This window comes from Myotis daubentonii, chromosome 7, assembly GCF_963259705.1.
Source record: "Myotis daubentonii chromosome 7, mMyoDau2.1, whole genome shotgun sequence".
Classification (NCBI taxonomy): domain Eukaryota; kingdom Metazoa; phylum Chordata; class Mammalia; order Chiroptera; family Vespertilionidae; genus Myotis; species Myotis daubentonii.
In genome coordinates, this window is record NC_081846.1 from 77750344 (window position 1) to 77778200 (window position 27857).

A 27857-nucleotide genomic window follows, 5' to 3' on the forward strand; every position below is an offset into this window, starting at 1 on the left:
CTCACTGTAATAAGTCATAGCAGTAAGGGCAGCTATATGCTGAGTCCTGAGGGTCCTCCTACCAAACCACTGAACCTGGGCAGTCTTGGGGCCTCCCCAACACACTTCCTAAAAGTTCATCCGAGTAAAATGTATACCTACCATCTTACCAGGCAATGTGCTCTTGGAGGAAAGTCATTATTCATACACAGCAAATCTTGCATAGATTGTGGAAGAACATCTATAAAAACATTAGATAATGAAAAAGTTAACTGTTCATTCTAAGACAGAATTTTGTAATATGATTAAAGAAACATTATAAAACACGTCTTGCTAGTCCATGTAGTTTCGCAATTGCTTAAAGATTTAAACCTAGGGCTAGCACTTAGATTTGGGGGAAGAGGAATGTCTTTCTCTCTTAGCAAAATGACCTTAACTGACCAGAAAAACTTTTTAAAAAAATACATATTTTATTGATTTTTTACAGAGAGGAAGAGAGAGGAATAAAGAGTTAGAAATATCAATGAGAGAGAACATCAATCAGCTGCCTACTGCACACCTCCTACTGGGGATGTGCCCGCAACCAAGGTACATGCCCTTGATTGGAATCAAACCTGGGACCTTTCAGTCTGCAGGCCAACACTCTGTTCACTGAGCCAAACCCGTTAGGGCCTAACCAGAAAAACTTTAACACACATCCTGCATATTTATTTTCTAAACGAATAAAGGGTATTTGACTGACAGCTCCAAAATTTATGTATTTTTAATGTCTTGCTCACTCACAGTTATATGCTAGTATATCTCAGGACAAAGATTTTGGTGGTGATCTGACCTATAAACAACTATAAGCACATTTACTGAATATCTGGCATGGGCCAGGTAGTAGTTGCCTAATTCTCCATAACACCTTCTCTGATCTTTCCCAATTAAAAACAATCTTTTCTCCCCTGAACTCTAGGAGAATTTCATCTGTGCTTTGGGATGGCACTTTCTACCTCCTATTACTGTTACTTAACTATAAACCTTATCTCCCCTACTGAAACATAAATTTAAGTTTGGGTTCAAATGGACTTAGCAGAGTAACTAGCACATGGCAGGCATTCAATGAATATTTGCTGATTTAATTAATTTTTAAATGCTGTGATTCTTCCTCTGAAAAGATCACTTCTACTTCAAATGCACTGGTGAAACAACTTTGCATATGTAAACATATCCAGAGGATACTACATAATCAAGAGAACTAAATTCGTATTCAAAATGACAATCAATCCTACAAGTCAAGAGTTTAAAACACATATTTAAAAAAGCCTACCTTCTAAAACGTCATCCTTTCCTTCTTTATCAGTAGATTCTTGTACAAGATAATGATGAGTAACTGAGAATTTGAAGTCGGCAAAGAAAATTTCATCTGATTTCTCTTCCCATGTGCCAGAAGTAAATATACCCTGTATTTAACAATAAGAGGGGGGAAACATTAAAGTATTCAATATCTACCATTATGTTTATTAACCACAGGAATTTTTTTCCCTTTTCCTGCCAACTAATCTAAGTTTCATCCAGTATCTTCCACACACTAAAGAAAAAGGAAAAATATGTAAGTGAATAAAACAAAGAGGAACTTATTTTATAAATGATTTATCAATGTTCCTTTTTAAAAATTCCCTAGAATATAAACTATTAAGGAACTTACAAAATAATTATTTTCAAGTACTTTTTGTGAGGTGAGTCTCTATATAAAACTAGAGGGCCAATGCACTAAATTCATGCAAGGGGCTTGGCCCTCGCGGGCCCAGCTGCCTCGTGCCCCCCCCCCCATCGTTCTGGAAAGTAGTTCCATCATCCAGTCTAATTAGCATATTAGCTCTTTATTATATAGGATCATAAATATCGGGGGGGGGGGGGGAGTAAGAGATCAACCAAAAGACTTGTATGCATGCATATAAGCATAACAGACACTAGGGGAGTGAGAGTATATGCTGGGGGTAGGGGTGGCTGGGGAGAGGTCAATGGGGGAAAAAGAAGACATATGTAATATTATATGTAATACTTTAAACAATAAAGAATTTTTAAAAATCATAAATATACAATAAATCCCATGCCTCTTCACATGCAAGAAAAAACCCCACCTTTCTACCAATAGCAGAATCCCTGAGTTACTTTTAACAAAAAACGATGAAATTTTATAAATTATAAAGTACATGGCAATAAAATATACTTTTATAAAATCTCAAATCAAATAACATCACTACAGCACATAGCATTATGGAACATAGAAATTGCTTCATAAAAAAAGCAGTTTGTAAAATCAATTTAAGTGATGTGACATCAGTAATAAATTAGCTTAACAGGTTTTGCAAGCTTCTTTATTAAGCTTTGGAATTCAAATATTTTCATTTAAATAGCAATTTGTATTTGAATTTTGCTTATACTTTACTTTTTAAAATTTTCAATTACAGTTTACATTCAATATAATTGTTTTATTTTTAAAAAATCTTTATTGTTGAGAATATTACAGATGTCCCCCTTACCTTCCCATTGCCCATCTCCACCTGGTTCCCACCCCATCCCAACTCGGTTCCACCTCATCCCTATCTTCACCACCCTACTGCCTGTGTCCATTGGTAAGATCTTTGGTTAATCTCTTCCCGCCCCCAACCCCTTCCCTCTGAGATTCATCAGTCTGTTCCATGCTTCCATGCCTCTGATTCTATTTTATTTATCAGTTGATTATGTTCATTAGATTGTTTATTTTGATTTTTAGATTCAATTGTTGATAGATATGTATTTGTTGCCATTATATTGTTCATATTTTTTATCCCTTTCCCTTCCCCTTCTCCAAGAATACCCTTCAACATTTTATGTAATACTGGTTTGGTGGTGATGAACAACTTCAGCTTTTTCTTGTCTGTGAAGCTCTTTATCTGACCCTCAATTCTGAATGAGAGCTTTGCTGGGTAATCTGGGTTGTAGGCCCTTGATATTCATCACTTTGAATATTTCTTACCACTCCCTTCTGGCCTGCAAACTTTCTGTTGAGAAATCAGCTGAGTCATATGGGCAACCCCTTGTAGGTAACTGCTTTTCTCTTGCTGCTTTTAAGATTCTCTCTCTGTTTTTAACCCTTGGCATTTTAATTATGCTGTGTCTTGGTGCAGGCCTCTCCGGATTCCTCTTGTTTGGGACTCTGTGCTTTCTGGACTTGTAAGTCTATTTCTTACACCAGGTAGGGGAAGCATTCTGCCATTTCTTCAAATAGGTTTTCACTATCTTGCTCTCTCTCATCTCCTTCTGGCACTCTCATAATGTGAATGTTGGTATGCTTAAAGTTGTCCCAGAGTCTCCTTACACTATCTTCATATTTTTGGATTCTTTTATCTTTTTGCTCTTCTAACTGCGTGTTTTTTTGCTTCCTCATATTCCAAACCCTTGATTTGATTCTCAGAATCCTCTACTCTACTGTTGATTCCCTGTAAATTATTATTTATTTCAGTTAGTGTACGCTTAATTTCTGACTGGTCCTTTTTCATGTCTTTTAACTTTCTCACTAAGATCCTTGAAAGTCTCAAGAAGATCCTTGAGTAGCCTTATAACCATGGTTTTGAACTCCATATCCAAAAGTTTGCTTGCTTCCATTTCTTTCATTTCTGGTATGTTCTTTGTCTCCCCATTTTGGCTTGTATTTTTTTCTGTGTATTACATAGAGCTGCTATGTCTCCTGGAATTGGTAGAGTGGCCTTGTGTAGTAGGTGTCCTGTAGGGCCCAGTGGCTCAGCCTCCCCAGTCACCTGAGCTGGGTACTCTAGGTGTGTCCGTGTGTGGACTGGGTACACAGTCTTGCTGTTGACCCTTGATTGTTGTTGGTGTTGCTGGGAGGAGTTGACCTCTAGGCCAATTGGCTGTGAGCACCAACTGTAGCTACAGTGGGAGAGATGCTGTGCAGGAGACATCCCTATGGAGCAGGACTTGCTTCAGTGGGGCTTCAGCCCTCACTGAGTCTTCCCCTTGAGTGTGTCACTTGTGGATGTGTAGAGTTGTAATCTGCTATGGTCTGAAGCTGTCCATCAGGTGCACTGGCTCTAAGGCCTCCAGGGAGGTGCAAAGTCAGCCACTGCCTGGGGCCACCTTGCAGGAGTTATTTGAATTGGGCTTGGAGATGCCCAGGCAAGGCCCAGCTATGAAGCAAGGCAGGCTCATGCTAGTGCAGGGCCTTGGTCCTTTTACTGTTAGGTTTGGGGCATGCTGACCCAACTGCAGCTTGTTAAGAGATTTTAGGAAAGTTTGAAGCCTCAGCAAGGACAGCCATTCATATGCAAAAGCCACTGCAAATGGGTGAGTGAGGCTGCAAATTGGATGAAGCGGGATCTCAGGGAATCACCAAGGCAGAGCAAACAAATATGGCTGCCAGTCAGTCCTGCCACAGAGGAGGTGCCAGCACATGAACAATGACCCCTGTGAGCACCTCCATCTGGGAGAAAGCTGCCCCGATTTCCTGCCCTGATTCCAGACATCCAGTTCCTCCTGGAATGTGTCTGGGTCCCCAGAGCCTCATCCTGGCACTGGAGCTCAGAGGAAGTGGGACCTTTTAAGTTCAGTTCGTGCATCAGCCCTTTAAAAGGAACAGCTGGGTCTCCAGCAGCCTCCTTGTCACTCAGCCTTAATCCCCACTAGTTTTTATAGTCCGTAGTTAATGGCAACTTCTCTTCCCAATTCTGGAACCCTGGGCTGGGAGGCTGGACCCCTTGCTCCTCACAGGCGGCCTCTGCAGAGACAATCTCCCTCCCGATCCAAAAGCGGCACACATGGGTGCCAGTCCAGCCCATACCGTGCCTCCATTCCTCCTACCAGTATCAGTGTGCTTTCTTCTTTACTTCTCTAGTTGTAGGACTTCCATTCAGCCAGATTTCAGATGGTTCTGAATGATGGTGTTCTGTATTTTAGTTGTAATTTTGATGTGGTTGTGAGAGGAGGCGAGTACAGTTGCTTTCTTAGCCTGCCATCTTGGTTCTTTACCCAATATTATTTTGTATTCATTTTGAATGTATAGAATAGTGGTTAGGCAATCATACTTTACAATATGGTCCCCCCAATATTTAAAGTACCCACCTGGCACCATACATAGTTATTACAATATTATTGACTATATTCCCTATGCAGCACTTTACATCCTCATGACTATTTTGTAACTACCAATTTGTTTTTCTTAATCCCTTCATCTTTTTCACCTAGTCCCCTGAACTCCTTCCCCTCTGGCAACCATCAGTCTGATCTCTGTGTCTATGAATCTGTTTCTATTTAATTTGTTCATTTATTTTGTAAACAGCAATTTTTTTTGGAAAACATTTTAAAAATCTTAAAAAGCAACCTTACTTATGCAATATAACCATAAAAAAGAATATTTCTCATGGAGCCTCTAATCTCCCATAGCTATTCTTTCCACTGGAGAGGTAGATAGTCATGGCAGCATATCATCATTAGGATGCAGGGAATACCAACCCACACAGATAGTCCCAAACTAAATAGAAAATATGTAAGCAGTAATGCTGAGTTACTGAGCTTTTAAAAATTATATTTGTTTATATCCCACTATCCTGAAGCAAATACTATTTTTAAGCCTCTGGTGAATAGTTTTAAGAGAGAGAAGCCACAACAGTAGCAGCTAACATTAACTGAAGACAGCCCAATGCCACAAAGGGAGTAATAGAACTAGAATTCCAAAACAAGCAGTATGACTTCTCATCACTATGCTATGCTGTCTCTTAAAGATGTCCCCTGCAATTTCCTATTATAATAAAAACTTAACACAGTAACAACAAAGAACTCCAAAAACTTCCAATTTGAAAGAATAGAAACTTATCATACTGATTTTTTTCCCTTCTGAATAATATCCAGAAAAGTTATAGACACTATGGTTACTATTTAAAGGAAAAATAAAAAAGGGGGGAGACTATAAACTTTATCTTAAATAATCCTATTCCTAAAAACATCATAGGCAGCTCAATGTTGCTTTCATTTCAGAAACCCTGTATTCTCATCACTGATTCTCAACTGTCTAGTTTTCAAAACTTTAGCTTTAAAAAAACCTTCACCCCTCTTACTCCAATGATCCATAAAATCCTTAAATTTTCTGACAGAATACAAATAAAGGAATATAAATTGTTTATAATGTTTGTATCAGTCCCAAGTTTGACCTTTAGTTATAACTTAGTTTGGGAAGTTTTCACACAAGAGAAAACATATAATTCAAATTTATTTTATGTCTGCCATGTAGACTTTAAGCACTAAAGTATAGTTGACTCTTGAATAATATTCATTTGAACTGCACCGTTCCACTTATATACAGATTTTTCCCAAAAAATACTAAAAATTTATTTTCTCTTCCTTATGATTTTCTTAGTAACATTTTATTTTCTCTAGCTTACTTATAATAAATACACAACATGTAATACATATACAAAATATGTGTTAATCAACTGTTTCAGTCAACAGTAGACAATAAGAAGTTTTATGCAAGTCAAAAGTTATATGCAAATTTTCAACTGTGGTGGGGATCAGCGCCTCTCACCCACATGTTCAAGGGTCAACTGTAAATTTCATTCTGATCTACTGAGTGAGTGTAAAATATATGAACTCATTTCAATACTTTTATAGTTTTTATTCTTCTATTATTATTCTAAAGTTAATGATTCTTCATCCATAAATTTTTGAGTGAGATAAGAGTCACTGACTTAACTGGGCTATTATCAGATCATACCATACGTAAACTTAACATCTCATAAAAAGTACTTACAATTTTTGCTGACTACATAGAATCATAAAATGGCTAAAAAAAAATTAAACAGTCATTTCTTTAATTTTCCTGTCTTCAAGCAGTATCATACTCATACCACCAGGATCTTTTGTCTATTTTATTAAAATTCCAAAATGGGCCTTAGAAACCTATTCTAATATTTCCACTATATAATTTTACATTTACTTAAATCTGAAACCAAAAAAGGCATATTAAAATAGAAACAATATGGGTTTAAAGGCAAGCATGTCCTAGATATAACTGTGCTTACACAAACTACTGGCAGAATGACCCTGGGCAAATTACTACCAGTACCCAAAGTCTCATCATCCATAAAATGAGGTAATAATTCATCATTGAAATATGTCTAAGGATTAAGTTAACAGACACAGTCCCAATTATATTGCATGGTGCCTGAGCTGATGCTCAATAACTGCCACTTCTTCCTCTCAAAGTCATTTTTCAGCACTTCAGGGTCTCATATAGTAAAAGTAGCTTGGTCAAATTACCTATCCTTCAGATAAAATTTATAAAATCTGGACAAAACAACACAGTTTTTCAAGGCTCTGAAGAGTGACCAAATGGAGGCAGAAACTGGAGAATTTATCTATGAAAAAAGGGATTATATCTGATGAGATTTGCTTGTTAGTACCTTTCTAATACAGCAGTTCTTAAACTTCTTTGCCTCAGGACTCCTTTACACTCCTAAATTACCAAGGACCCCATATTAGAAATTAAAAAGGAAAAACAATCACATATTTTTAACTCATCTAAAATGATAATGAACTTATTACATGTTAAATGAAGTTCTAACAATTATTTTCCAAAGTAAACCCCCAAAATATTGAGAAGAGTGGCACTGTTCTACATTTTGTAAATCTCCTTATTAGTTTTTTTTTTTTTTTAAATATTTCATTGATTTTCTACAGAGAGGAAGGGAGAGGGATAGAGAGTTAGAAACATCGATGAGAGAGAAACATCAATAAGCTGCCTCCTGCACACTCCCCAACGGGGATATGCTGGCAACCAAGGTACATGCCCTTGACCGGAATCGAACCTGGGACCTCTCAGTCCGCAGGCCGACGCTCTATCCACTGAGTCAAACCGGTCAGGGCTCCATATTAGTTTTTAAAAGGCAACTGGATTCCCATTTCTGCACCTTCATTTAATCTTTACAATCCATTGTTTTGACTGAGGTACATGAAGAAAATTGGCCTCAAGTACACTAGTTAGAAAAGGCAGGGCCTTATCAACCCTTAAAAGGCTCTCAGGGAGCAACAGGGGTCAGACTACACCATGAGAACTGCTGATCTAAATAAGACACTCCAATCTGGGCACAACTCAGGGCTGCAGAATGATGGGACTTTCCTGGATTCAGGCAACAGAAAACAAAGTTCAAAGATGGCAAGGAAGTTTTAAAGTTAAGGTGTAAATTCTGAAAGCCAAGAGAAACTAAGCCTCAAAATTTGCATCTAAACCCTGTCTCAAATCTTGGCAATCTGCTAAACCATACATATGCAGTGGAGACTCCAGGGTACAATGAAAAGCGGTAGATTGAAAATAAGATTTTAGCTGCTGTCACCACTGAGAAGAGAATGGAGTTTTAATCTAAATACTCTTGGACCACTACAGAATCTAGTCACTATATTTCGCTCAAAATACAATTATAAAATTTAAGAAATTACTGGACAGGAGAAACCAAGATGGCAGCATAGGTAAACACCTGAAATTGCTGCCTCGCACAACCACTTCAAAAATACAACTAAAAGACAAAACAGGCATCATCCAGAAAACCACAGGAAGGCTGGCTAAGTGGAAATTCTACAACTAGAAGGAAAGAGAAAAGCACACTGAGACTCAGAGGAGGTGTGGAAGTAAAGTGCAGAGGTATGCAGGCTCGAGCGCACGCGGAAAGGGGCAGGCAACGGGGGACGCCGGTGTCTTTTGCAATCAGGAGGGAGGCACAAGCTCCCGACGGCCCAGACTCCAGTTCCAGGCGAGTCTCTGGGGACGCAGACTCACACGGGGAGAAACTGGACTGTCTGGCAGCAGGCGGAACTCGAGGGCGGCTTTCTCTCAGAGGTGCTTGCAGCGATTACCAGGACACTGAGACCTGGGACCTCTTAGGGCAGGACTGAGGATCAGCCATAGCTGTTTGCTCCGCCCTGTTGATTCCCTGAGACCCCCGCCCCACCCAAGCTGTGCGTAGAGGCTTTTGCATATGAATGGGCTGGCCCTTTGAGATCTAAAATTACCTAGCCAACTGCAGCTGGGTCAGAAAGACCCAGAACATCCAAAAGAAGGCCCAAGTCCCCACAGCAGCTTGCATTGCTTCACAGCTGGGCCTCATCTGGGCACCTCAAAAACCCAAACAAGGATGAGGAACCTGCAGATCTCTCCATAGCTCCTGCTGGGTAGCCTCAGGCAGAGGCTAAATTAGCATCTCCTTAGAGATCCAGGAGCCTGTGTACCCAGCGGTGAGATTGAGACCATCCAGATTACAACTCCTCAGATTCATAAGGGACACACTCAGGGGGCAGACTCAGTGAGCACGAAAGCCCCACTGAAGCAAGTCTTGCCCCAGAAGGGGGTCTTCAGCACAGAAGTTCTCCCACAGCTGCTTCTCACAATCGGCCTGGAGGTCAATTCCTCCCAGTGATACCTACAACAATCAAGGCTTAACTACAACAAGACTGTGCACACAGCCCATAAAGGGGTGCACCAAGAGTGTCCACCCCAGGTAATTGGGGAGGCTGAGCCACTGGGCCCTATAGGACACCTAGCACACAAAGCCACTCTATCAACACAGGGACGCATAAAAAAATGCGGAGACAAAGAAACAGATCACAAATGACAGAAATGGAGGAAAGCAAACTACTGGATATAGAGTTCAAAACCACGGTTATAAGGTTTTTCAAGAATTTTCTAGAAACCACCAATAAATTTAGTGAGACCCTCGAGGATATGAAAAAGGACCAACTAGAAATTAAGCATACACTGACTGAAATAAAGAATAATATACAGAGATCCAACAGCAGACAAGAGGATCCCAAGAATCAAGTCAAAGATTTGAAATACGAAGAAGTAAAAACACTCAACCGGAAAAGCAAAAAGAAAAAAGAATCCGAAAATACGAAGATAGTGTAAGGAGCTTCTGGGACAACTTCAAGCATACCAACATCCGAATTAGAGGGGTGCCAGAAGAAGAGAGAGAGCAAGATATTGAAAACCTATTTGAAGAAATAATGACAGAAAACTTCCCCTACCTGGTGAAAGAAATAGACTTACAAGTCCAGGAAGCACAGAGAACCCCAAACAAAAGGAATCCAAAGAGGACCACACCAAGACACATCATAATTAAAATGCCAAGGGCAAAAGACAAAGAGAAAATCTTAAAAGCAGCAAGAAAAAGAAACTCAGTTACCTACAAGGGAATACCCATATGACTGTCAGCTGATTTCTCAACAGAAACTTTGCAGGCCAGAAGGGAGTGGCAAGAAATATTCAAAGTGATGAATACCAAGAACCTACAACCAAGATTACTTTATCCAGCAAAGCTATCATTCAGAATTGAAGGTCACATAAAGAGCTTCACAGATAAGGAAAAGCTAAAGGAGTTCATCACCACCAAACCAGTATTATATGAAATGCTGAAAGGCATCCTTTAAGAAGAAGAAGAAGAAAAAGGTAAAGATACAAATTATGAACAACAAATACGCATCTATCAACAAGTGAATCTAAGAATCAAGTGAATAAATAATCTGATGGACAGAATGAACTGGTGATTATAATAGAATCAGGGACATAGAAAGGGAATGGACTGACTATTCTTGGGGGGGAAAGGGGTGTGGGGGATGCGGTAAGAGACTGGACAAAAATTGTGCACCCATGGATGAGGACAGTGGGTGGGGAGTGAGGGCGGAGGGTGGGGTGGGAACTGGGAGGAGGGGAGTTATGGGGGGAAAAAAGAGGAACAAATGTAATAATCTGAATAAAGATTTAATTTAAAAAAAAAAAGACCAAGAATTTTTCCTCATTAATTACGCAAAATATTCTACCCAAGAAGTTGGTAACTGCAGTGTTTCTCTAACCAACTAAAACTTAAAAAAAAAAGATTTCTAACATTCTAAGGGAGAAGGTGAGAGAGAAAGAAGTAAACATTAGGAGAAACAAAATCACTCACGAAGAATGACACTGTAATTATAAAATTTTATTTGAAAGACAGTTCACAAAAGCCTTAGATATATTATTTGCCACATATCCAAATTCTTCCAGATACCATTTTATGTTTAAAGATTATACATAACTTAAAAAAAATTTAATTCAAATGTACCAAATGCAGCAAAGTTTAGAAATTTCAAAATAAATACTCATTTAGAGACACCAGCAAATAGATCTGACCTTTTCAAGTGGCTTTCCCAGAGAGTTTCCAATCAGTTTCCAGTCATTCAAGATTTCTTCAACTCTGGAAATAAACCTAGGAAGGAGCAAAAAAAAACCCTTTCTGTATATGTAACTGCATATTTTTTACTATTGTTATAAAATTCTTAGAAAAGCATTTTTTATATTTTAACATTTTTATCAGAGAAGTCTCTCTCATAAGGTTAATATTGTTAGTCTAATTTATCAATGTGGAATAAAAGTGAAAATAATTTTCTTTAATTTAAGAATTCTTAGATTTTGAGTATGCTGTTTATCCAACAAAGGCATTCTGCTTTTATATTTTATAAAAAATATAAATTAAGAATAAAAAATATATATTAAGAATATTTTATATAAATGTCTATATAAAATAAATAAATTTGAGACAGAAGTAAAAACTGACAGACTAACACGATACTATTAAAGATAATTATGAAATATTTTCCCTATTTTCAAAATAACTAGTTTAATAACTTTTCCTTTAAAGATTTAGGAATTTTGATATTCCTTCTCCCCTCCCCAAAAAGAAAACATTATTTGGGCACATTGTTCAGTAAAATAAAATAAAATTTAAGGAACAGCTGGCAAAAAAAATCCAAGTACATTTATCAGCTTTAAGGAATTTATAATTCCTTATAAAAACTGACAGATTTTATAATTATTCACATCTTTAAATCTAATGATCAAAAGACCTATTTAAAAAAAGAACAAATTTGACCAGCAATATGCTCAACATTAGCAAATGAAAACTGTCAAATCTCAGCAGTAATGTTAAATACATATTAAAAGACACTTTCTCAAGACTTGTTATTACTCTAAGAAGCTGACTTCTTATATGAGTATGATGCAATATAACAACAACATTGCTCTACTAAAACGCCTACATAGTATTGCCAGAGTATTAGAATTAATTCTAGCAAAACACAAAGCATCAGGTTTTTTCTTCAGTGACTTACATAGTAACTTTTACATTTCTGTTGTAAGACAGTAATGATAAATCACTTTTTATGATTCAACTAAACCTTCTAATTAATTTCTCTTTAAAATTCAAGGCATTAATCCTGACTGGGCACAAATATTGTCTTTTCTAAATACTTGATTGAGTCTCCTTAGACTCAGGTATTTCCAGTTTATAAAGTACTTTTCTGTCTAATTCGTAAAAAATATAAACTAGCTAACAGTAATAAAAATAATTCCATAAGGAAAAAAATTTAAAGGCATTAATATATACTAATTCACTTTAGGGAAGGGGGATTCAGTAAAAGGCAATTATTAGCTTTGAATATGAGTGTGACAGAAATTAGTTAATATGTTTTAAAAAATAAAAATTTAATAATAAAAAAAGGTATCCATATATGAGCGAAAATTTGCGTGTTAACTGGAGCCTATATTAATGTGCAACTGCAGCAGAGTTGTAAATTAATGGCATATCCATTCAATGGAATAATATGTAATCATGTTTTAAAGTCCATTTGAGGAAATAAATGTTCATATGTTAATGGAAACCATATAAATAAATATTAAAATGGTTTGATACAAGTTTACAAAACACATAGATTAGAAGGAATTTTCTCAAAATAGTTATAGTCGCTATCGAATGGTGGTAGGATTACAGGTTCTTTTTCTTTCTTTTTAATTCTACTATCGGACTCTATCCTAAAAGTATTGGTATTTGACTAGGACAGCCGTGGGCAAACTACGGCCCACGGGCCGGATACGGCCCGTTTGAAATGAATGAAACTAAAAAAAAAAAAAAAGACCGTACCCTTTTATGTAATGATGTTTACTTTGAATTTATATTAGTTCACACAAACACTCCATCCATGCTTTTGTTCCGGCCCTCCGGTCCAGTTTAAGAACCCATTGTGGCCCTCGAGTCAAAAAGTTTGCCCACCTCTGGACTAGAATAATTCAATACCTTTACCCTGAAAGCTCTCCAGATCTCAGGTAAAGTGTCATTTCCTCTGGCTCCTCATTTTATATTAGGTCTAATGGCTATATGCTCTTAAAAGACCAGGTTTATTCCCCTTCTCAGCTCTTATTTCAATTGTAATTAAGACTCATTTCTATTATTATTTTAATCATATCTGTCTCTTTCACTAGACCAGGGGTGGGCAAAGTTTTTGACTCGAGGGCCACAATGGGTTCTTAAACTGGACCGGAGGACTGGAACAAAAGCATGGATGGAGTGTTTGTGTGAACTAATATAAATTCAAAGTAAACATCATTACGTAAAAGGGTACGGCCTTTTTTTTTTTATTTTTTTTAGTTTTATTCATTTCAAACGGCCGGATCCGGCCCACAGGCCATAGTTTGCCCACGGCTGCACTAAACTATACATTCAGTAAGAGCAGGAATCACCTGTTATTATTAACCACCACATACCTAAAATCCTCAATTGTACCTGAAACGTGGGCACGCAATAAATATTTCTTCAACAGAAAAATGATAAAAAGAGTATTGTTTCTAGTCAGCCCTCTCAATAAATTGTATGGCTCATACCATACCGACAAGAATTTTTCATTCAAACATTATACTCAAAGTTGAAGAGACTCCAAAGTCTTAACATCTTCCCATGAATCATAAAACACTACTTCACTCTAGAAACAGAAGTCAATAACCAAAAGTCAATAACCAAATAAAAAGTCAATAACCAAATTTCCTACTTTGTATTTATCATAACTGTATTAACAATCATTTTCATACTAGGGGCCCAGTGCACAAATTCGTGCACCTTGAAAGGAACTGTGGGCCACAAGGCTGAGGGCATGGGCAGGTCTCAGCCCCCAGTCCCCTTTCTGCCGCTGCAGCTCATATCCACTGATGGTGCGGAGCTATTGGGGCCGACACCAGCAGCGGGTGCAAGCAGGACCTGCACTGTCAGTGAGTGCAAGTGGCAGCAGCTGCTGCTCCAATCACCCCTCAGGAGCAAGGGGAGGTAGAGAAGCCCTCAGGGGCATTCAGGGCTGGCAGTCGCAGGCACTGAGTGATTGGGACATGCGCTGGGCACCGACAGCAGGTGCGAGTGGCGGCTCCAGCGCCGGCTGCTGGTGAGAGCAGGGCTGGCACCAGCAGTGGGTGCTGGCAGCAGCTCCGGCACTGGCAGTGGGTGCGAGAGGTGGCTGCTGGCTCCGATTACCCCTCAGGAGCAGGGGGAGGTGGAGAAGCCCAGAGGGGTGATCAGGGCTGGCAGCCACCACTTGCACCTGCTGACAGCGCCATGAGATGAGGGCCAGCGCCTTGTGCGAGCAGCGGCTCCAGCACCGGCAGCAGGCGCGAGTGCTGGGCAGGACTGCAGCACGCGGAGCAAACAATTTTCAGTAACCACCAGAGGCTTGCCCCAATGACAGCGACCAGCGCCCTGCCTTGGTCTGGCACCCCTGCTCACCTGCTCCACCATCCCACCAAGGTCAACACCTGCCATGTTCCGCACACGCCCCCTGGTGGTCAGTGCACGTCATAGCGACCGGTTGTTCTGCTGTTTGGTCTATTTGCATATTAGGGTTTTATATATACAGATAAGGAACTAAAGGATTTTAATATTCTATTTCAGGATGTTTTAAATATTTAGGTGGGGGAAAGTGATCCTTTTCCATTCAATACTCTGCTGTTTCCTCATTCACACCCAACTGTCATCTTCCAAGGTTCAGGTTACATTTTTCTAACTGCCTTCAAGACAAGAAGTTGTTACAAGTAGGTCCTTGGGTTACGTCGGAGATCCGTTCCTATGGCGCGACGTAATGCAATTTTCGCCGTAAGTCGAAACCCACCTACATAAGCACCTAGGTCACTCACATGGAGCACATACACAGCAGTAATGAAGTGAAACACTAAAACAAATTTAAAAGAAAAATAACAATTCCTGCCCTTTACTTGTAGTATATATAATAAAAAAACATAAAGCTCATATGTACATATGTTGAAATGACGGAACTTTTTTTTTTTTAATTAATGGGAGATGGCAACGTAACCACGAAGTGATGTACGTGGAGTCCAACCTAACCCGAGGACTGACTGTATTTCACATTCAACAGGTCTAAAACTGCACTCTTCATGCTCTGCCACTTTATCTCCATTCTTTCAGGAAAGAAGCTGCAGTTGAGTTTGCTTTTTTCTACTCTCAAATTTCCTCGGGTTGTATCTAAATCTTCTTTTGAAATGCCTTACAATCCTTTCCTCTATCCTTTCTCTCCAATCTCCAAATCACCAACCTAACTATGGATAAAGGTAAGTCACTGCCTTAATTTTACTTCATCTTCTGAAACAACTCTCACACCACCTCTGCCACTATAAAATCAAGTGTCTCTCACTCTTGTTCTCCAATGGCTCATGCTCAGTGTGCTCTGCAGACCCACCAGCAACAGCAACATCCCCTGGGAGGGAACTTGTTAGAAATGCAAGTATTGGGGTCCACCTCAGACAGACATAATCAGAGACAAGCATTCTGAGCCACACCAGTCACTGGTCTCTCCTTAGCTTTGGAGGGTGTCCATACCTGGTCCTGTCTTCTTTAGGAATCTTAGTTCTAAGGTGACCTGCACTCCAGTCAAGCATTTCTTCACCAAGTTCCAAAGGTTCATTTTCACCGTCTCTACTCGTTTCAGTGCCTTCTCATGTCTAACCAAATGCTTCCTACTTCCCATGCCCGGCTCATTTTCTCTCTTTCCTAATGAAAATATCTCCAACAAGGCTAATCCGTCATAATACCATCCTTAAACTGCTGTGTTTACAGTTAGTGCCAGTGGCTTCCAATGTAACTATTTGCTGGTGGGTTCGGTAAAATACGGGTCTAGGGTTTTGTTTTTCTTCTCTTCCATTAGCATAAATTCTGGACACACAGTACCTGCTCACTACAGCCTTGCCAGCGTGGTTATGTCTCCCTGACTTCGCTTTGTTGGAAGGTCCCCCAGGTCAAGCTGTTATTCCCGCTGAGACCTTTTAACGACAGGACATCCACAAGTGACCTCTCCCAGCCAGAAAGGCGACAAAATGCTGCAGCGAGGAGCTCGCTCACACTCGAAACCCGGGAAGCTGAAGGGTTTCTGGGGCACCGAACACTAAACTTCATCTAAGCGTGCAACCCTCCGCAAACTTGGCTTCCCACTCACTTCAGTGGCACAACAGTTTCCGCTGTTCAGTGTTGGGCAGGCACAGGGGGCCGGGGCACACTACCCACGGCGTCAACGCGTCCCGAGGTCGGATGCAGACACTGGAAAGGCCATTGGAAAGGACGGGGTGGGAGGGCAGGGGCCGGCGGACGGCCAGATGCAGACCCCGTGAAGGCTACTGGAAAGGACGGGGTGGGAGGGCAGGGGCCAGCGGACGGCCAGATGCAGACCCCGGAAAGGCCATTGGAAAGGACGGGGTGGGAGGGCAGGGGCCGGCGGACGGCCAGATGCAGACCCCGTGAAGGCTACTGGAAAGGACGGGGTGCAGGGGCCGGGCCGGCGGCCTCCTCCCCGGAGGGTTCACTCACGTGACGCGGAAGGAAAAAGGCAGCTGCGAAGTGTATCGCTTATGTCCACGAGTTAAACATACACGGAAATAGCGCGGAAGTGGCAGCCACGGAAACCGTGCGTGTGGGCAACGACCAAGGTCTGAGGAAAGTGGTGTGAGGACAAACACAACATTGTCTGAGAGCCGAGCCTCGGGGTTCCGCGGCCGGGGGCGGGCCCCGGCTTGTCAGACGCCAGACGCGGAAGAGGCGTTCGGCTGCCCCGAGACGGAGGAGGCGGGGACCGGGGACCCCGGGGTCTCGCTTTTCACAGAGCAGTGACGTCACGTGCGGTCAGGGCTGAGGGGACGGCGGAGGGAACGCCCGCCGAGGCCCAAGGTGTTGCGAACCAATGACACGACTCACTCACCTTTCCCACTCGGAGGCAGTGGTGAAGTCCGTGAGCTCAAACACCTCGGACTCGGGCTGCGGGGAGGGGGGGGAAGAAAAGAGAGAGTGAGCGTCCAGGCGCTGAGGCAGAGGAGCGCGCTTGCAGGCAGGAACGGGCAGGGAGCGACCCCCTCACCTCACTGTCGGCCGCCATCTTGAGGACCGCCGGCGCCGGCGCTGGGGCTGCTGGGAAGAGGATGGGAAGGCAAGGGGAGGAGGAAAAGAAAGGCCGGGCGCTCGCGGGGGCGGAGCCTAGGGCCAGCGGGGCGGGGCCTTGGTGCAGCCCCGTCCCCGGAGGCACCGCCCCCTGTAAGTCCTGCTTGTAATCGTCTTCTCAGGCTGAAATAAATACATGAAACATCGCTTTGAACTTGAAATTTTTCTATAACGAATTCAGGAAGGGACCAGAAGAGGCAAGACAAGGCCCTAGATTCTCAGGATCAGATTGTATGAAAAACCTAAAGCTCTTTGAGTTTTCATTCGTTCTCCCTTTGTTGGTTGCAGGGCACTGAAAGGTGCTCTAATACCCACTCTTTCCCACCTACGCCCCTCAGAGAATTTACACATGTTAGTTAAGCCAGGAAATAGAAATCATCGTGCTAGTTATCTGGTTTATGGAAAGAGCAAAGTGCTGTTCAGTGAAAACTTCACTTTTTAAGCCATTGAGGAACAGAAGGTGTTCTGTCTAGCGGTTAATAATTATGTCTCATACATACGGAAGTATTTACAGATACGATGATACATGTCCAGAATTTGCTTGAAAATAACGAGAGGGGGAAGTAGGTAGGGCTAGGAATAAAACAAAATTAGCTATGAATATGTAATTGCTTAAGTCGGTGATGGGTACATAGATGTTTATACTCTCATTAGGTCTGAATTTTTTCATAATTAAAAGTTTTAAAAAAATAAATCTCATTTGATGAGTTTGCAACCCACAAGAAGGAATTTGGGGGTAGAGAACTAAGAAATTCATCGCAGCAATACAAAGTTCAATCTTAGGGCATACAAGCAAACTAAGGTCAGGAGAATTTTGACAACAGGTAGTTATTGCCACTGCCAAACCTTCAACCCTGTCTCTTGATGTTCCTTCTAGTTTCTGTCCACCACACTTGTGGGGGGTTGTGTGCAGCAATCATTCCCAGAAGGTCTCAACTTGCACCTTCATTCATTTTCAGGGATTTAGTCAACACCTACTACATACAGTACAAACCAATCACTATGCTAGGTTCTGGGGATATGAAGATGGACTGCAGAAATGTAGAAAGTGGAAATTTGCTGCATGAACAGAAAGAAGAGGTGTTATATGTATCAGCATCACTATTAGTAATGTGGAGGTCAATGGTAACCTTGACAAGAAGAATTTTGGAGGAGAGCTGAAGGATAAGATGGGGGCAGCCCGGTTGTGGTGGGGAAGGCTTCTAAGCAGAAGAAATAGCACATCCAGAGGCTGGACAGTAGACAACTCTGATCTGCATAACAGAACAAAGAGCACCTTGAACGCAATGTTTGCGGTGAAGTTGGAGAAGTAGGTATGGGCCAGACCATATAGAGCCTTTCAGGCTAGGCTTGAAGCACAATGGAAGTCCCTAAAATGTTTTAAGCAAGAGAGCGATGTGATCCAACTTACATTTTGTAATAGCCTGGATGCTACAGGCATAGATTGGAGGGTGGCACAAAAGAAGTAGGAACAGCAGCTAGTCACGAAAGCATCCAGTGAGAGATGCTTTGGAGACTTTGACTAGGGTGGTCAGTAGACTAGGTGAACTTATTTGATATGTATTTTGGATATAGGATAGGCAGGACTTGATGATGAATTAAATGCAGTGAAAAGAGAAAGGAAGGAATTGAAGATAATTTTCTGGTTTCTGGCTTAAGCAACTGTGGGAGGCTAATGCCATGTCCTGAGATGAGAAAGATGGGAAGGAACAAGGACACTAGTGTTTTAGTTGGCAAGTCTAACAGGCTTGTAAAACATTCCAAGGGAGCTGTCAAGGAGAAAATTGAGTATAATAATAGGGCTCAGAGGCAAGACCTGGTGTGAAAATATAAATTCGGGAGTATTTTAAATCACCAAAATAGATGAGGTGATTTAAGAAGAGAAGATAGAAAGAGAAAAAAAGAAGCCTCACATCAAGGCCTGAAGAAATTTCATATTTAGGGATGGATAGGAAAAAAATGTCTAGTAAAAGAGAGAGGAAATCATGGCTAGAGAATTAGGAAAATAAAGAAAGAGAGATGGCACATTTCAAGATGGTAAATATTGACTGCTGCTGTAAAATTAAACAAGAGATGAATATTGAGCCAAGAGTGATTGATTGTTGTTTTTTCTTGGGGTTTTTTGTTTGTCTTTAAGGCAAGTACAGAGGATAGTACAGTTGACTCTTGACCAGCATGGATTTGAATTGCCCAAGACAACTTATATTCAGATTTCTTTCAACTGAGTCAGTCCTCTGTATCTGAAGATTTTGCATAGCATTCAGCTCACCTCAGAAAGAAAAGAGTATTTTTGTATTCCCAAACACAGATTCCCACCTGTGGATCCAAAATACTGTTTTCTATCCACAGTTGGTGAAATCTGGGGGTATGAAAAGCCAACTGTAGAGTCAAAAGTTATCCTGGCCCTAGCCAGTTTGACTCAGTGGATAGAGCGTCAGCCTGCAGACTGAAGGGTCCCAGGTTCCATTCAGGTCAAGGGCACATGCCTGGGTTGTGGGCTCGATCCCCAGTAGGGGGCGTGCAGGAGGCAGCCAATCAATGATTCTCTCTCATCATTGATGTTTCTACTCCCTCTCCTTTCCTCTCTGAAATCAATAAAAATATATATTTTCAAAAAGTTATCCTGAATTTCTGACTGAGGAGAGTACCTAATCCCATGTTCTCCAAAGGTTAATTGTAAGTGTGCTTGTATGGTGATGATAATAATCTAAGAGAGAGAGATAGATGATGAAGGGGAGATGGAGCTCTTGATAAGGTGAGAGGGGAGGAAGTCCACAGAGCTGGTAGTCACAAACTCGAGACTTGCAATCTGAAGTCTTACTTCATGAGGGGCCACCCACAGAGATCTCCTTGTGAATAGCCTTCCTGGAGTTGTGCAGCAAGGTGGTGCCAGGACCTCAGAGCACATGTAGCAGGAGGGTGGGAGGGATAAAGAAGATGTGAGGAGGTTGGCTTTTTTTGAGAAGGAAAGAAAAAGATGGATACAAACATAAACATCAGGAGATTTGTACATATAAAAGGAAAAGAGTAACTGGTTCATTTAACTTTTTAAGGTTCTTACCGAGTGAAATAAGTCTGTAGGTTTGAAGGTTAGCTAAATCCAAGTTTAGCCATTTACCAACTGTATGACTTTGAGCAAGTTACTTAATTCCTGAAAACCTCAGTTTCTTCATTAGTAAAATGGGGCTTGTAATATCTCTTCATAGAATTATAGCAAAGATTAAGTTCCATGTAATACATATGTAAAATGGTTAGCATATGTCCTAGGACAGGGGTGGGCAACCTTTTTGTGAGTGCGTACCAAAACCAGCAAAATCTCTGACTCAGAATTCTTCTGCGTGCCAACCCTAATTTTTTGAGAACATGTTACACCTACTTAAGGTGTACATATGTGAAGAACCTTGAAGAAATAATAGCCCTAACCAGTTTGGCTCAGTGGATAGAGCGTTGGCCTGCGGACTCAAGGGTCTCAGGTTCGATTCTGGTCAAGGGCATGTACCTTGGTTGCGGGCACATCCCCAGTAGCGGGTGTGCAGGAGGCAGCTGATTGATGTTTCTCTCTCATGGATGTTTCTAACTCTCTATCCCTCTCCCTTCTTCTCTGTAAAAAATCAATAAAATATGTTTAAAAAAAAAAGAAAGAAATCATAAAATTCATTCGAGCGACAAAAACACAGTATATGATGATGAAAAATACATTTATTTTTTAATGTATACATGTACACTGATAGTCCAACAGAAAACTTTATGACTCCATTTGATATTATCACTGGGACTTTTGCTGCTGTATCACTGATGACAGAGATTTTACATCAGGTTTATATTTCGTGACCTTCAGAGATATGCACGAGCTACTTCTTTCATCCATCAGGCTACTCCTATTATAAGACTTAACAAAATTCATCACTGAGAACAAAGATTCCCAAGCATATGTGGATGAAACCAAAACACTGGTCGGATCTAGGAAGGCAGGGAAAGTTAAGGCAGAGGCATAGAAATTGCTCTTCCCCTCTCTCATCAATGCATGTCTATGGTCTTTAAGATAACTTGTTATGTAAAATTATTTATTTATCTAAGATGCACCTACACTGAATTTATCTGAAAAATAAAAAAGTCGATATTAAGAAAAAAATTGTAAATGGAAGATTATAAGAGAGGGTTTTGCGTGCCAGCAAAAGTTACTGGCGTGCCATGTTTGGCACGCATGCCAGGGGTTGCCCACCCCTGTCCTAAGATATAGTAGGTGATTGATTATGGTCATAGTATTTATAATAAATGTACTACAAAAGCCATAAAATGTTACTCACATGTAAAGCATTACATTCCTCGCTTAGCCTTGAAGAAGTTTCAGTGCATATCAAAACCAGAAACTAAAACATCACAAAGACTTGGCTACATGAATTTTAGAAACTGTACGAAACAGCCTTATCGGGTTGCTAAGTAAAGTTTTTTCCAAGATATTTTTGGCTCCTTGTCTTCTCCCTGGAGAAACTTTTAAAATAAGTTATTTGTTAAAGTGAAGCATGAAGCCAGGATGCTAATGATGTAAAATACCCGGGGGAGACACACTTTTATTAGGTTTTCACTGGTTCATGAAGCAAAAAAGATTTTGTTTCTTCGTATCAGGAGCTGTTTTGCTACACGTCCAAAGGCAAGGGCCTTTCCATGCAACTGTGTTTTCTCTCCGGCATAATTTTCAGTTACTTCAAGGTGTTGCCAATAATGAGGATGGGGAGAACTTTGAGGCATAGGCAATTTAAGAGATTAGAAACCTGGAAAAATCACCCTTGGTTTAGTCCTCAGCGGAATGTGGGGGCATAACAGATTAATTAGATTTTCCTGAGAGAGTAAACATTGTGAGAAGTGCAACAACAATGGGACTACACCATCCTCATCAACCTTGAGCAGGGAGAATCAGGAATTTTCTATGATGCTGCCATGAGAACTGCAACAGAAGGTACAGCTGGAAGAGGAAGACATGTTATGGGAACAAGAAACTCTTTAGAGAGAAATTCTCTAAGTCAAAATGATCAGACAGCATTTATTCATTCATTCAGTAATATCTATTCAGTATCTACTGTCATGACGGTGTGATCAATACTGTGGAGGGATTCAAAGAATAATCTTGGCCCTCAAAGTGCTCACAGTCTGAGATAAGATGTAAAGAACTATAAAGGGGTTTAGAACGGGATGCATCCTGGTTATCCAACTTCTCAAAACTCTTTGTGAAATCAGTAGTAGGAAAGTATTCAAGTGTTCTGAAAGGTCACTTGAACACACACACTTATCTTCTAAATAAGCAGTCCATTATTTCTTGAACTAGAAAGAGGTGTAGTCAATGAGTAAAGGAATCTCCAGAAATTTTCAAGAGAAGTAATGTAGCTTTCATACACTCTTCATTCAGTCAGTCACTTTTTTCATTCAATAAACTTTTGTTAAAACCAGCTGCTACATGCCTGGCACTGTTCTAGAAACTGGGAAATAAAAACATAAAAACAAAGTGCAGTCCAACCAGCATGGCTCAGTGGCTGAGCGTAGACCTATAATCAGGAGGTCACGGTTTGATTCTGGTCAGGGCATACGCCCCGGTTGCAGTGTGGGGCGTGCAGGAGGCAGCCAATCGATGATTTTCTCTCATCATTGATGTTTTTCTCTCTCCCTCTTCCTTCCTCTCTGAAATCAATAAAAAATATATTCTAAAAAAAACAACAACACAACAAAGTGCTTGCCCTCAAGAAGTTTCAAGTATCAGGTAACTGAAAAGTCCTTCTAGGTAATAACGTCAAGAGCAGCTAGTTCCAATTTTTAAGTTTGTGACTTGTTGTCTGGTAGATTCAGAAAGGACAATACTTGCTGGCAGGCTGATTTAGTTTGCCCAAGTTTATGTGTTTCTATATTTTTAGTATTTTAATGGTTCTCGAGCTCTGAGTCTAGGAAACAAAAGAATTAATTGAAGAGTCATCAAATTTGTGTACATGTTTACAGAATAAGCATGTTCTTCTAGCCTATTTGTGTGTATGTACAATTGATCACAATATTTTACACAAGCATATTCGTATTGAATGGCCAATCTTTCCTTGTTAGGGAGAGTGAACTATTTCAGCCACAGATGATTAATAAATGCAAAATCTTAAACCTAATCCTGACCTTATTTTGTATTGTACTGTTCTAAGTCCTACCAACTACTTTTACATAAATAATAGTTCCAAATGCTTGCTGATTTGCTTCTCAGATCTCTTTTAATGTTTATGTCCTTCTAACTTCTAGTTAGACTAGATGGACAGATTTCTCTCTCAACTGCTTCTACTATATTGCTGCAGTTCATCTTCTATCTTCCAGTCATCTCTGTTCTTCCTTTTGCCCATTTATATACAGCAATATACTGCCTGGAGGGAGATACTTAAAACACTATCATCAGAGGTAGAACCCGTGGATCATATTTTAAATGTTCAAGTACAGAAATTCTTCTCCTCACAAAAGGTTCAGATCATATGCATAAAATAAATGGCCTCCTTGACTGTCTTTTCAATTCCCGTACCCCTAAGGTAAAATCGCTAATACCAGTTAAGTGTGAATCCTTTCAGACCCTTTCCTATGCTTTTATATACTATGTATATATATAAAATATATTGTTTGTACTCATTTTTAAAAATTTCATATATTTTTATTGATTTCAGAGAGGGAGAGGGAGAGATAGAAACATCAATGATGAGAGAGAATCATTGATCGGCTGCCTCCTGCACACCCAACACTGGGGATTGAGCCCACAACCCAGACATGTGCCTTGACCAGGAATTGAACCTTGACCTCATGGTTCATAGGTTGGTGCTCAACCACTGAGCCACACTGGTGGGCTAGATGTACTACTTTTTATTTAATTGTCTCCTATGGGTTGACATCTAGATACTTTTCTATTTAAAGCTATTAATAACCTTCTTAGATGGGTGATAGGTATATAGAGGTTCATTACATAATACTGTTTACTTCTCATGTTTGAAATTCTCCGTGATAAAAGTTTTCTCAAAAAAAACCACTAGGGTAAAAATTTATTATACCAGAATTTTTGTGTAAGGCAAATACTGGAAAATTGAAATACTGGGTTGAATAGTATGTGCATTTTAAAATGTACTGTAATAAATAGCACCAGACTGCAATGTTCACAAAGGGGATGACTATTTACACATCCACTAATCTATAATAACCTGTAATAATAAAAGAATAATATGCTAATTAGACTGGACATCCTTCCAGAGGACCTTCTGGACAAAGCCGGGCTGCGAGGGAAGCCCAGGTCCCCGGTGCCAGAGGGAAGCCGGTGCCGGCAGCCGGGGGAAGGAAGGCCTACTCTTGCATGAATTTTGTGCATCGGGCCTCTAGTACTATAGAAAGGTAGCCATTTCCCCACACATTTAATATTATCAAGCTTTTACATTTTTGCCAGTATGCTGAACAAATAATGATTTAATTTGCATTTCCCTGATCCTTGGTGAAGTTAGATCATTTTATGTGTATTTGTCGGCCACTCATATTTCTCTCCTATACAGAGTGTTCTCAAATGTTTCCCTTGTTTTTCTGTGAGATTGCAAGGTTCTGTGTTTTTATGAAATCTCTCCAGATGAAGCTGACGTCAGCCATGCTTGTTCGCCAAGGCTTGAAGGGTTGTCGCTTTGGGCTCTATTCAAAGCGCTGGCAATGTTCCTGCTCACATTCTCTTTGGGGTTGCAGACCACCTATTTAATGAAACCGGTAGCCCCTGCCCCCTTCACAGTCACAGAAATCCTGGCCTCTCTCTAGGCTACTAAACCTCTTGGACTGCAATGATCTTCTTTGTCTCTCCTCTCAGTCCACTAAAATGCCCAATTTATCTTCCTTCCTTTCCTTCATCCCCCTCTCCCTCCATTACTTTCTAAATGGAAAAGATTGGGAGCAAAGTGTTCCTGGGAAGATTGTGTTCCTTAAAAGCAACCGGTCCTTTCGTGATCTTTCTGGGAAAGCCTCCACCTTTCCTCACACCTGGGCTGCAAGGGACAAACAGGTTGAGCTTAGCATGCAGGGGAGGCAGCTCCCACTCCAACCACTGCTGCCTCAGCAGAAGAGCCCTGTTTAGGACATTAAAATCCTCTCATCCTGCCCTGCTCAAGACATTCGAGCTGCCCAGGCATTCCAAAATTACTCTCAGTGCATTCTGACAGCTAACGTTGGATTTAAAACTTGAATGGTTGTTCCTTCAAGCTCCTCTATGGCATCTCATCTGCTACTCTTGTTTTCTTTAATTATTTCTCCTCCTCTCTGCCCAGCCAGTGTGTAACAAAAACATAGCTCCACTGAGAACCTGAGCTTTTCCTATAGTAAGCAAAATGCCACTGCGTAAAATTCTCCACTGCCTTTGAGCTTTCCGGGGCATGTATTCAGTTCTAGAAACATTCAGTGAGAACCCTCTGTGTGTAAGATACATAAACAGCATCAGGGAAACAAAGACAATGAAAATGCATCCCTTGTCCTCCAGAAACTGGGACCTAGAGGAGAGAGAAAATAACTCTACAATGAGCCTGCTGCTGTTAAATGTCATAATGGAAGTGTCATGGGAACGGAGTGGGTCTGAGGGGAGTATATTCGGCCAGAGAGTGCGGTGAAGCCCGGGCCCTGAAGCCCTCAGGAGCCGCTGAATAAGGGCGAGCTTTTGAGCGTGGTGACCACCAGAGGGAGGAGTTGATCACTGTGTTGTGTCTCATTTCTTAGTTTTTCTTGTGTACACAAAATTGTTTTTCTTACTTACTGTCTTGGAATTCGTATTTAACTAAGAACAGAGTGAGAGGGAGATGGAAACGTTAGACTTCGGGTTCTGGAGCGTCTTTAATCAGAATCTGTAAAAATGCTATCCCAAATCAGTTCCTTTGGGCCAAATGAGTAATAGAAACCACAGGCAAGCAGTCCTATTTCAGGGCCTTTTATTTCACTATGCCTTGGTTTCCACAAAATGTTCTCATAAGAATGTCCTTCAAAGAAGAGCATTCTTACAGCCATTTATCTCATTGGTTTTAGCCTTTAAAGCTTTCACTTATTGATAGGTACTTATGGCAAACCAAGTACCAACTGCTTTTACATTCACCTCTGATTTCCACTGTTGCATCCTACAGTCTTTTCTCTAAAGAACCACTGATGTGTCCTTAAAAAAAAAAAAAAATCGACCCTGCTGCTCCCTTGAGTAAAATGCTCTGGTGGTTTCATATTGCACTTGGAATAAAATCTAACGTCTCACCATGCCTATGAGCACCTTCAAGATCTGGCCCCTGCATGCTTCTCCATCCTTAATTCTAAGGCCTTCCCCAAGCTCCTTTCTTCTGTAACTGGAACATGTTATGTTGATATAGACCTGAAGATATATATACCAGCTGTCCCTACTGCCCAGAGCGCTCTGCCTCCAACTGGCTACTTCTTTTCATTCAAGTAACAGATCAAATGTTACTTATGAGGAACATCTCCCATGAGAGCATACAACCTAATCCAGTTCCCTCGTACTCACAACTGTCGGTCTCTATCACTTTAATTTTCTCCATAGCCTTTATAACCATTTGATATTATTTTGATTATTTAGTTCAGTGTTTCTCAACCTGTGGGTCACGACCCCTTTGGGGGTCAAACGACCCTTTCACAGGGGTCGCCTAAGACCATTGGAAAACACATATTGAATATATAATTATATATTGTTTTTGTGATTAATCACTATGCTTTAATTATATTCAATGTAACAATTAAAATACATCCTGCATATCAGATATTTACATTATGATTCATAACAGTGGCAAAATTACAGTTATGAAGTAGCAATGAAAATAATTTTATGGTTGGGGGGTCACCACAACATGAGGAACTGTATTAAAGGGTCGAGGCATTAAGAAGGTTGAGAACCACTGATTTAGTTATTATCTATCTTGTTTATCTTATATTTTTTCCAGTGCTTAGAATAATGCTTTGCACAAAAAAAGATTTTCGATATATGATGTTGAATGAATGCAGGACGGACCACCTTTTTCCCTTCAGGTACACTTTTGGGTAATCTAACCTTATATCCATACGTAGATGGCCTCAAATATTTGGAACTTATACGACACACTTACAAGAAACCCAGAGATCAAAAAAGAAATCATCAGAGAAATTTGAAAATATTTTTAAGTAAATTACAATAAAAAAATTGCTCCAGCTGGAGTGGCTCAGCTGGTTGGAGCATCATTCTGTGCAGCCAAGGATTGTCAGTTCTGTTCCCGGTCAGGGAACATGCCTGGGTTGCAGGATTGATCCCCAGTCGGGGCGTGTGTGGAGAGTGGTCAATCGATGTTTCTCTCTCTTTCTCTTCCTTCTTCTCTCTAATCAGGTCCTCAGGTGAGGACTAAAAAGTACACACAATATATCAAAATTTGTGGTATACAGCAAAAGAGTCACCTAGCCTAGAGGGAAATATATAGCCTTATATCAGAAAAGAAAAAAAGGGCCCAAACTATTGACCTTTAAAGGTGACCTAATGTCATCCGTATCTATATAGATGACCCTTGATTTTTTTATCTCCCACCC

General features: G+C 40.5%; 1 protein-coding gene across 6 annotated transcripts in view; it reads right to left on the reverse strand.

Moving 5' to 3' along the window:
- The window catches only part of RAB3GAP1 (RAB3 GTPase activating protein catalytic subunit 1), a 95487-nt gene extending 78186 nt beyond the window's left edge, over positions 1 to 17301 (reverse strand). For 4 of the 6 annotated variants that reach the window (XM_059704596.1, XM_059704595.1, XM_059704594.1 and 1 more), the window contains exons 1-5: positions 17209 to 17301; positions 17053 to 17108; positions 11168 to 11243; positions 1292 to 1424; positions 142 to 220 (exon numbers count right to left, since the gene is read on the reverse strand). In XM_059704596.1, the coding sequence (XP_059560579.1) occupies positions 142 to 220; positions 1292 to 1424; positions 11168 to 11243; positions 17053 to 17108; positions 17209 to 17226 (362 nt within the window). In that variant the 5' untranslated portion in view covers positions 17227 to 17301. Of the gene's footprint in view, positions 1 to 141; positions 221 to 1291; positions 1425 to 11167; positions 11244 to 17052; positions 17109 to 17208 lie in introns of those variants that run through there. The other 2 variants (XM_059704597.1, XM_059704599.1) reach the window with 2 other exon arrangements.
- Positions 17302 to 27857: the final 10556 nt, after the last annotated feature.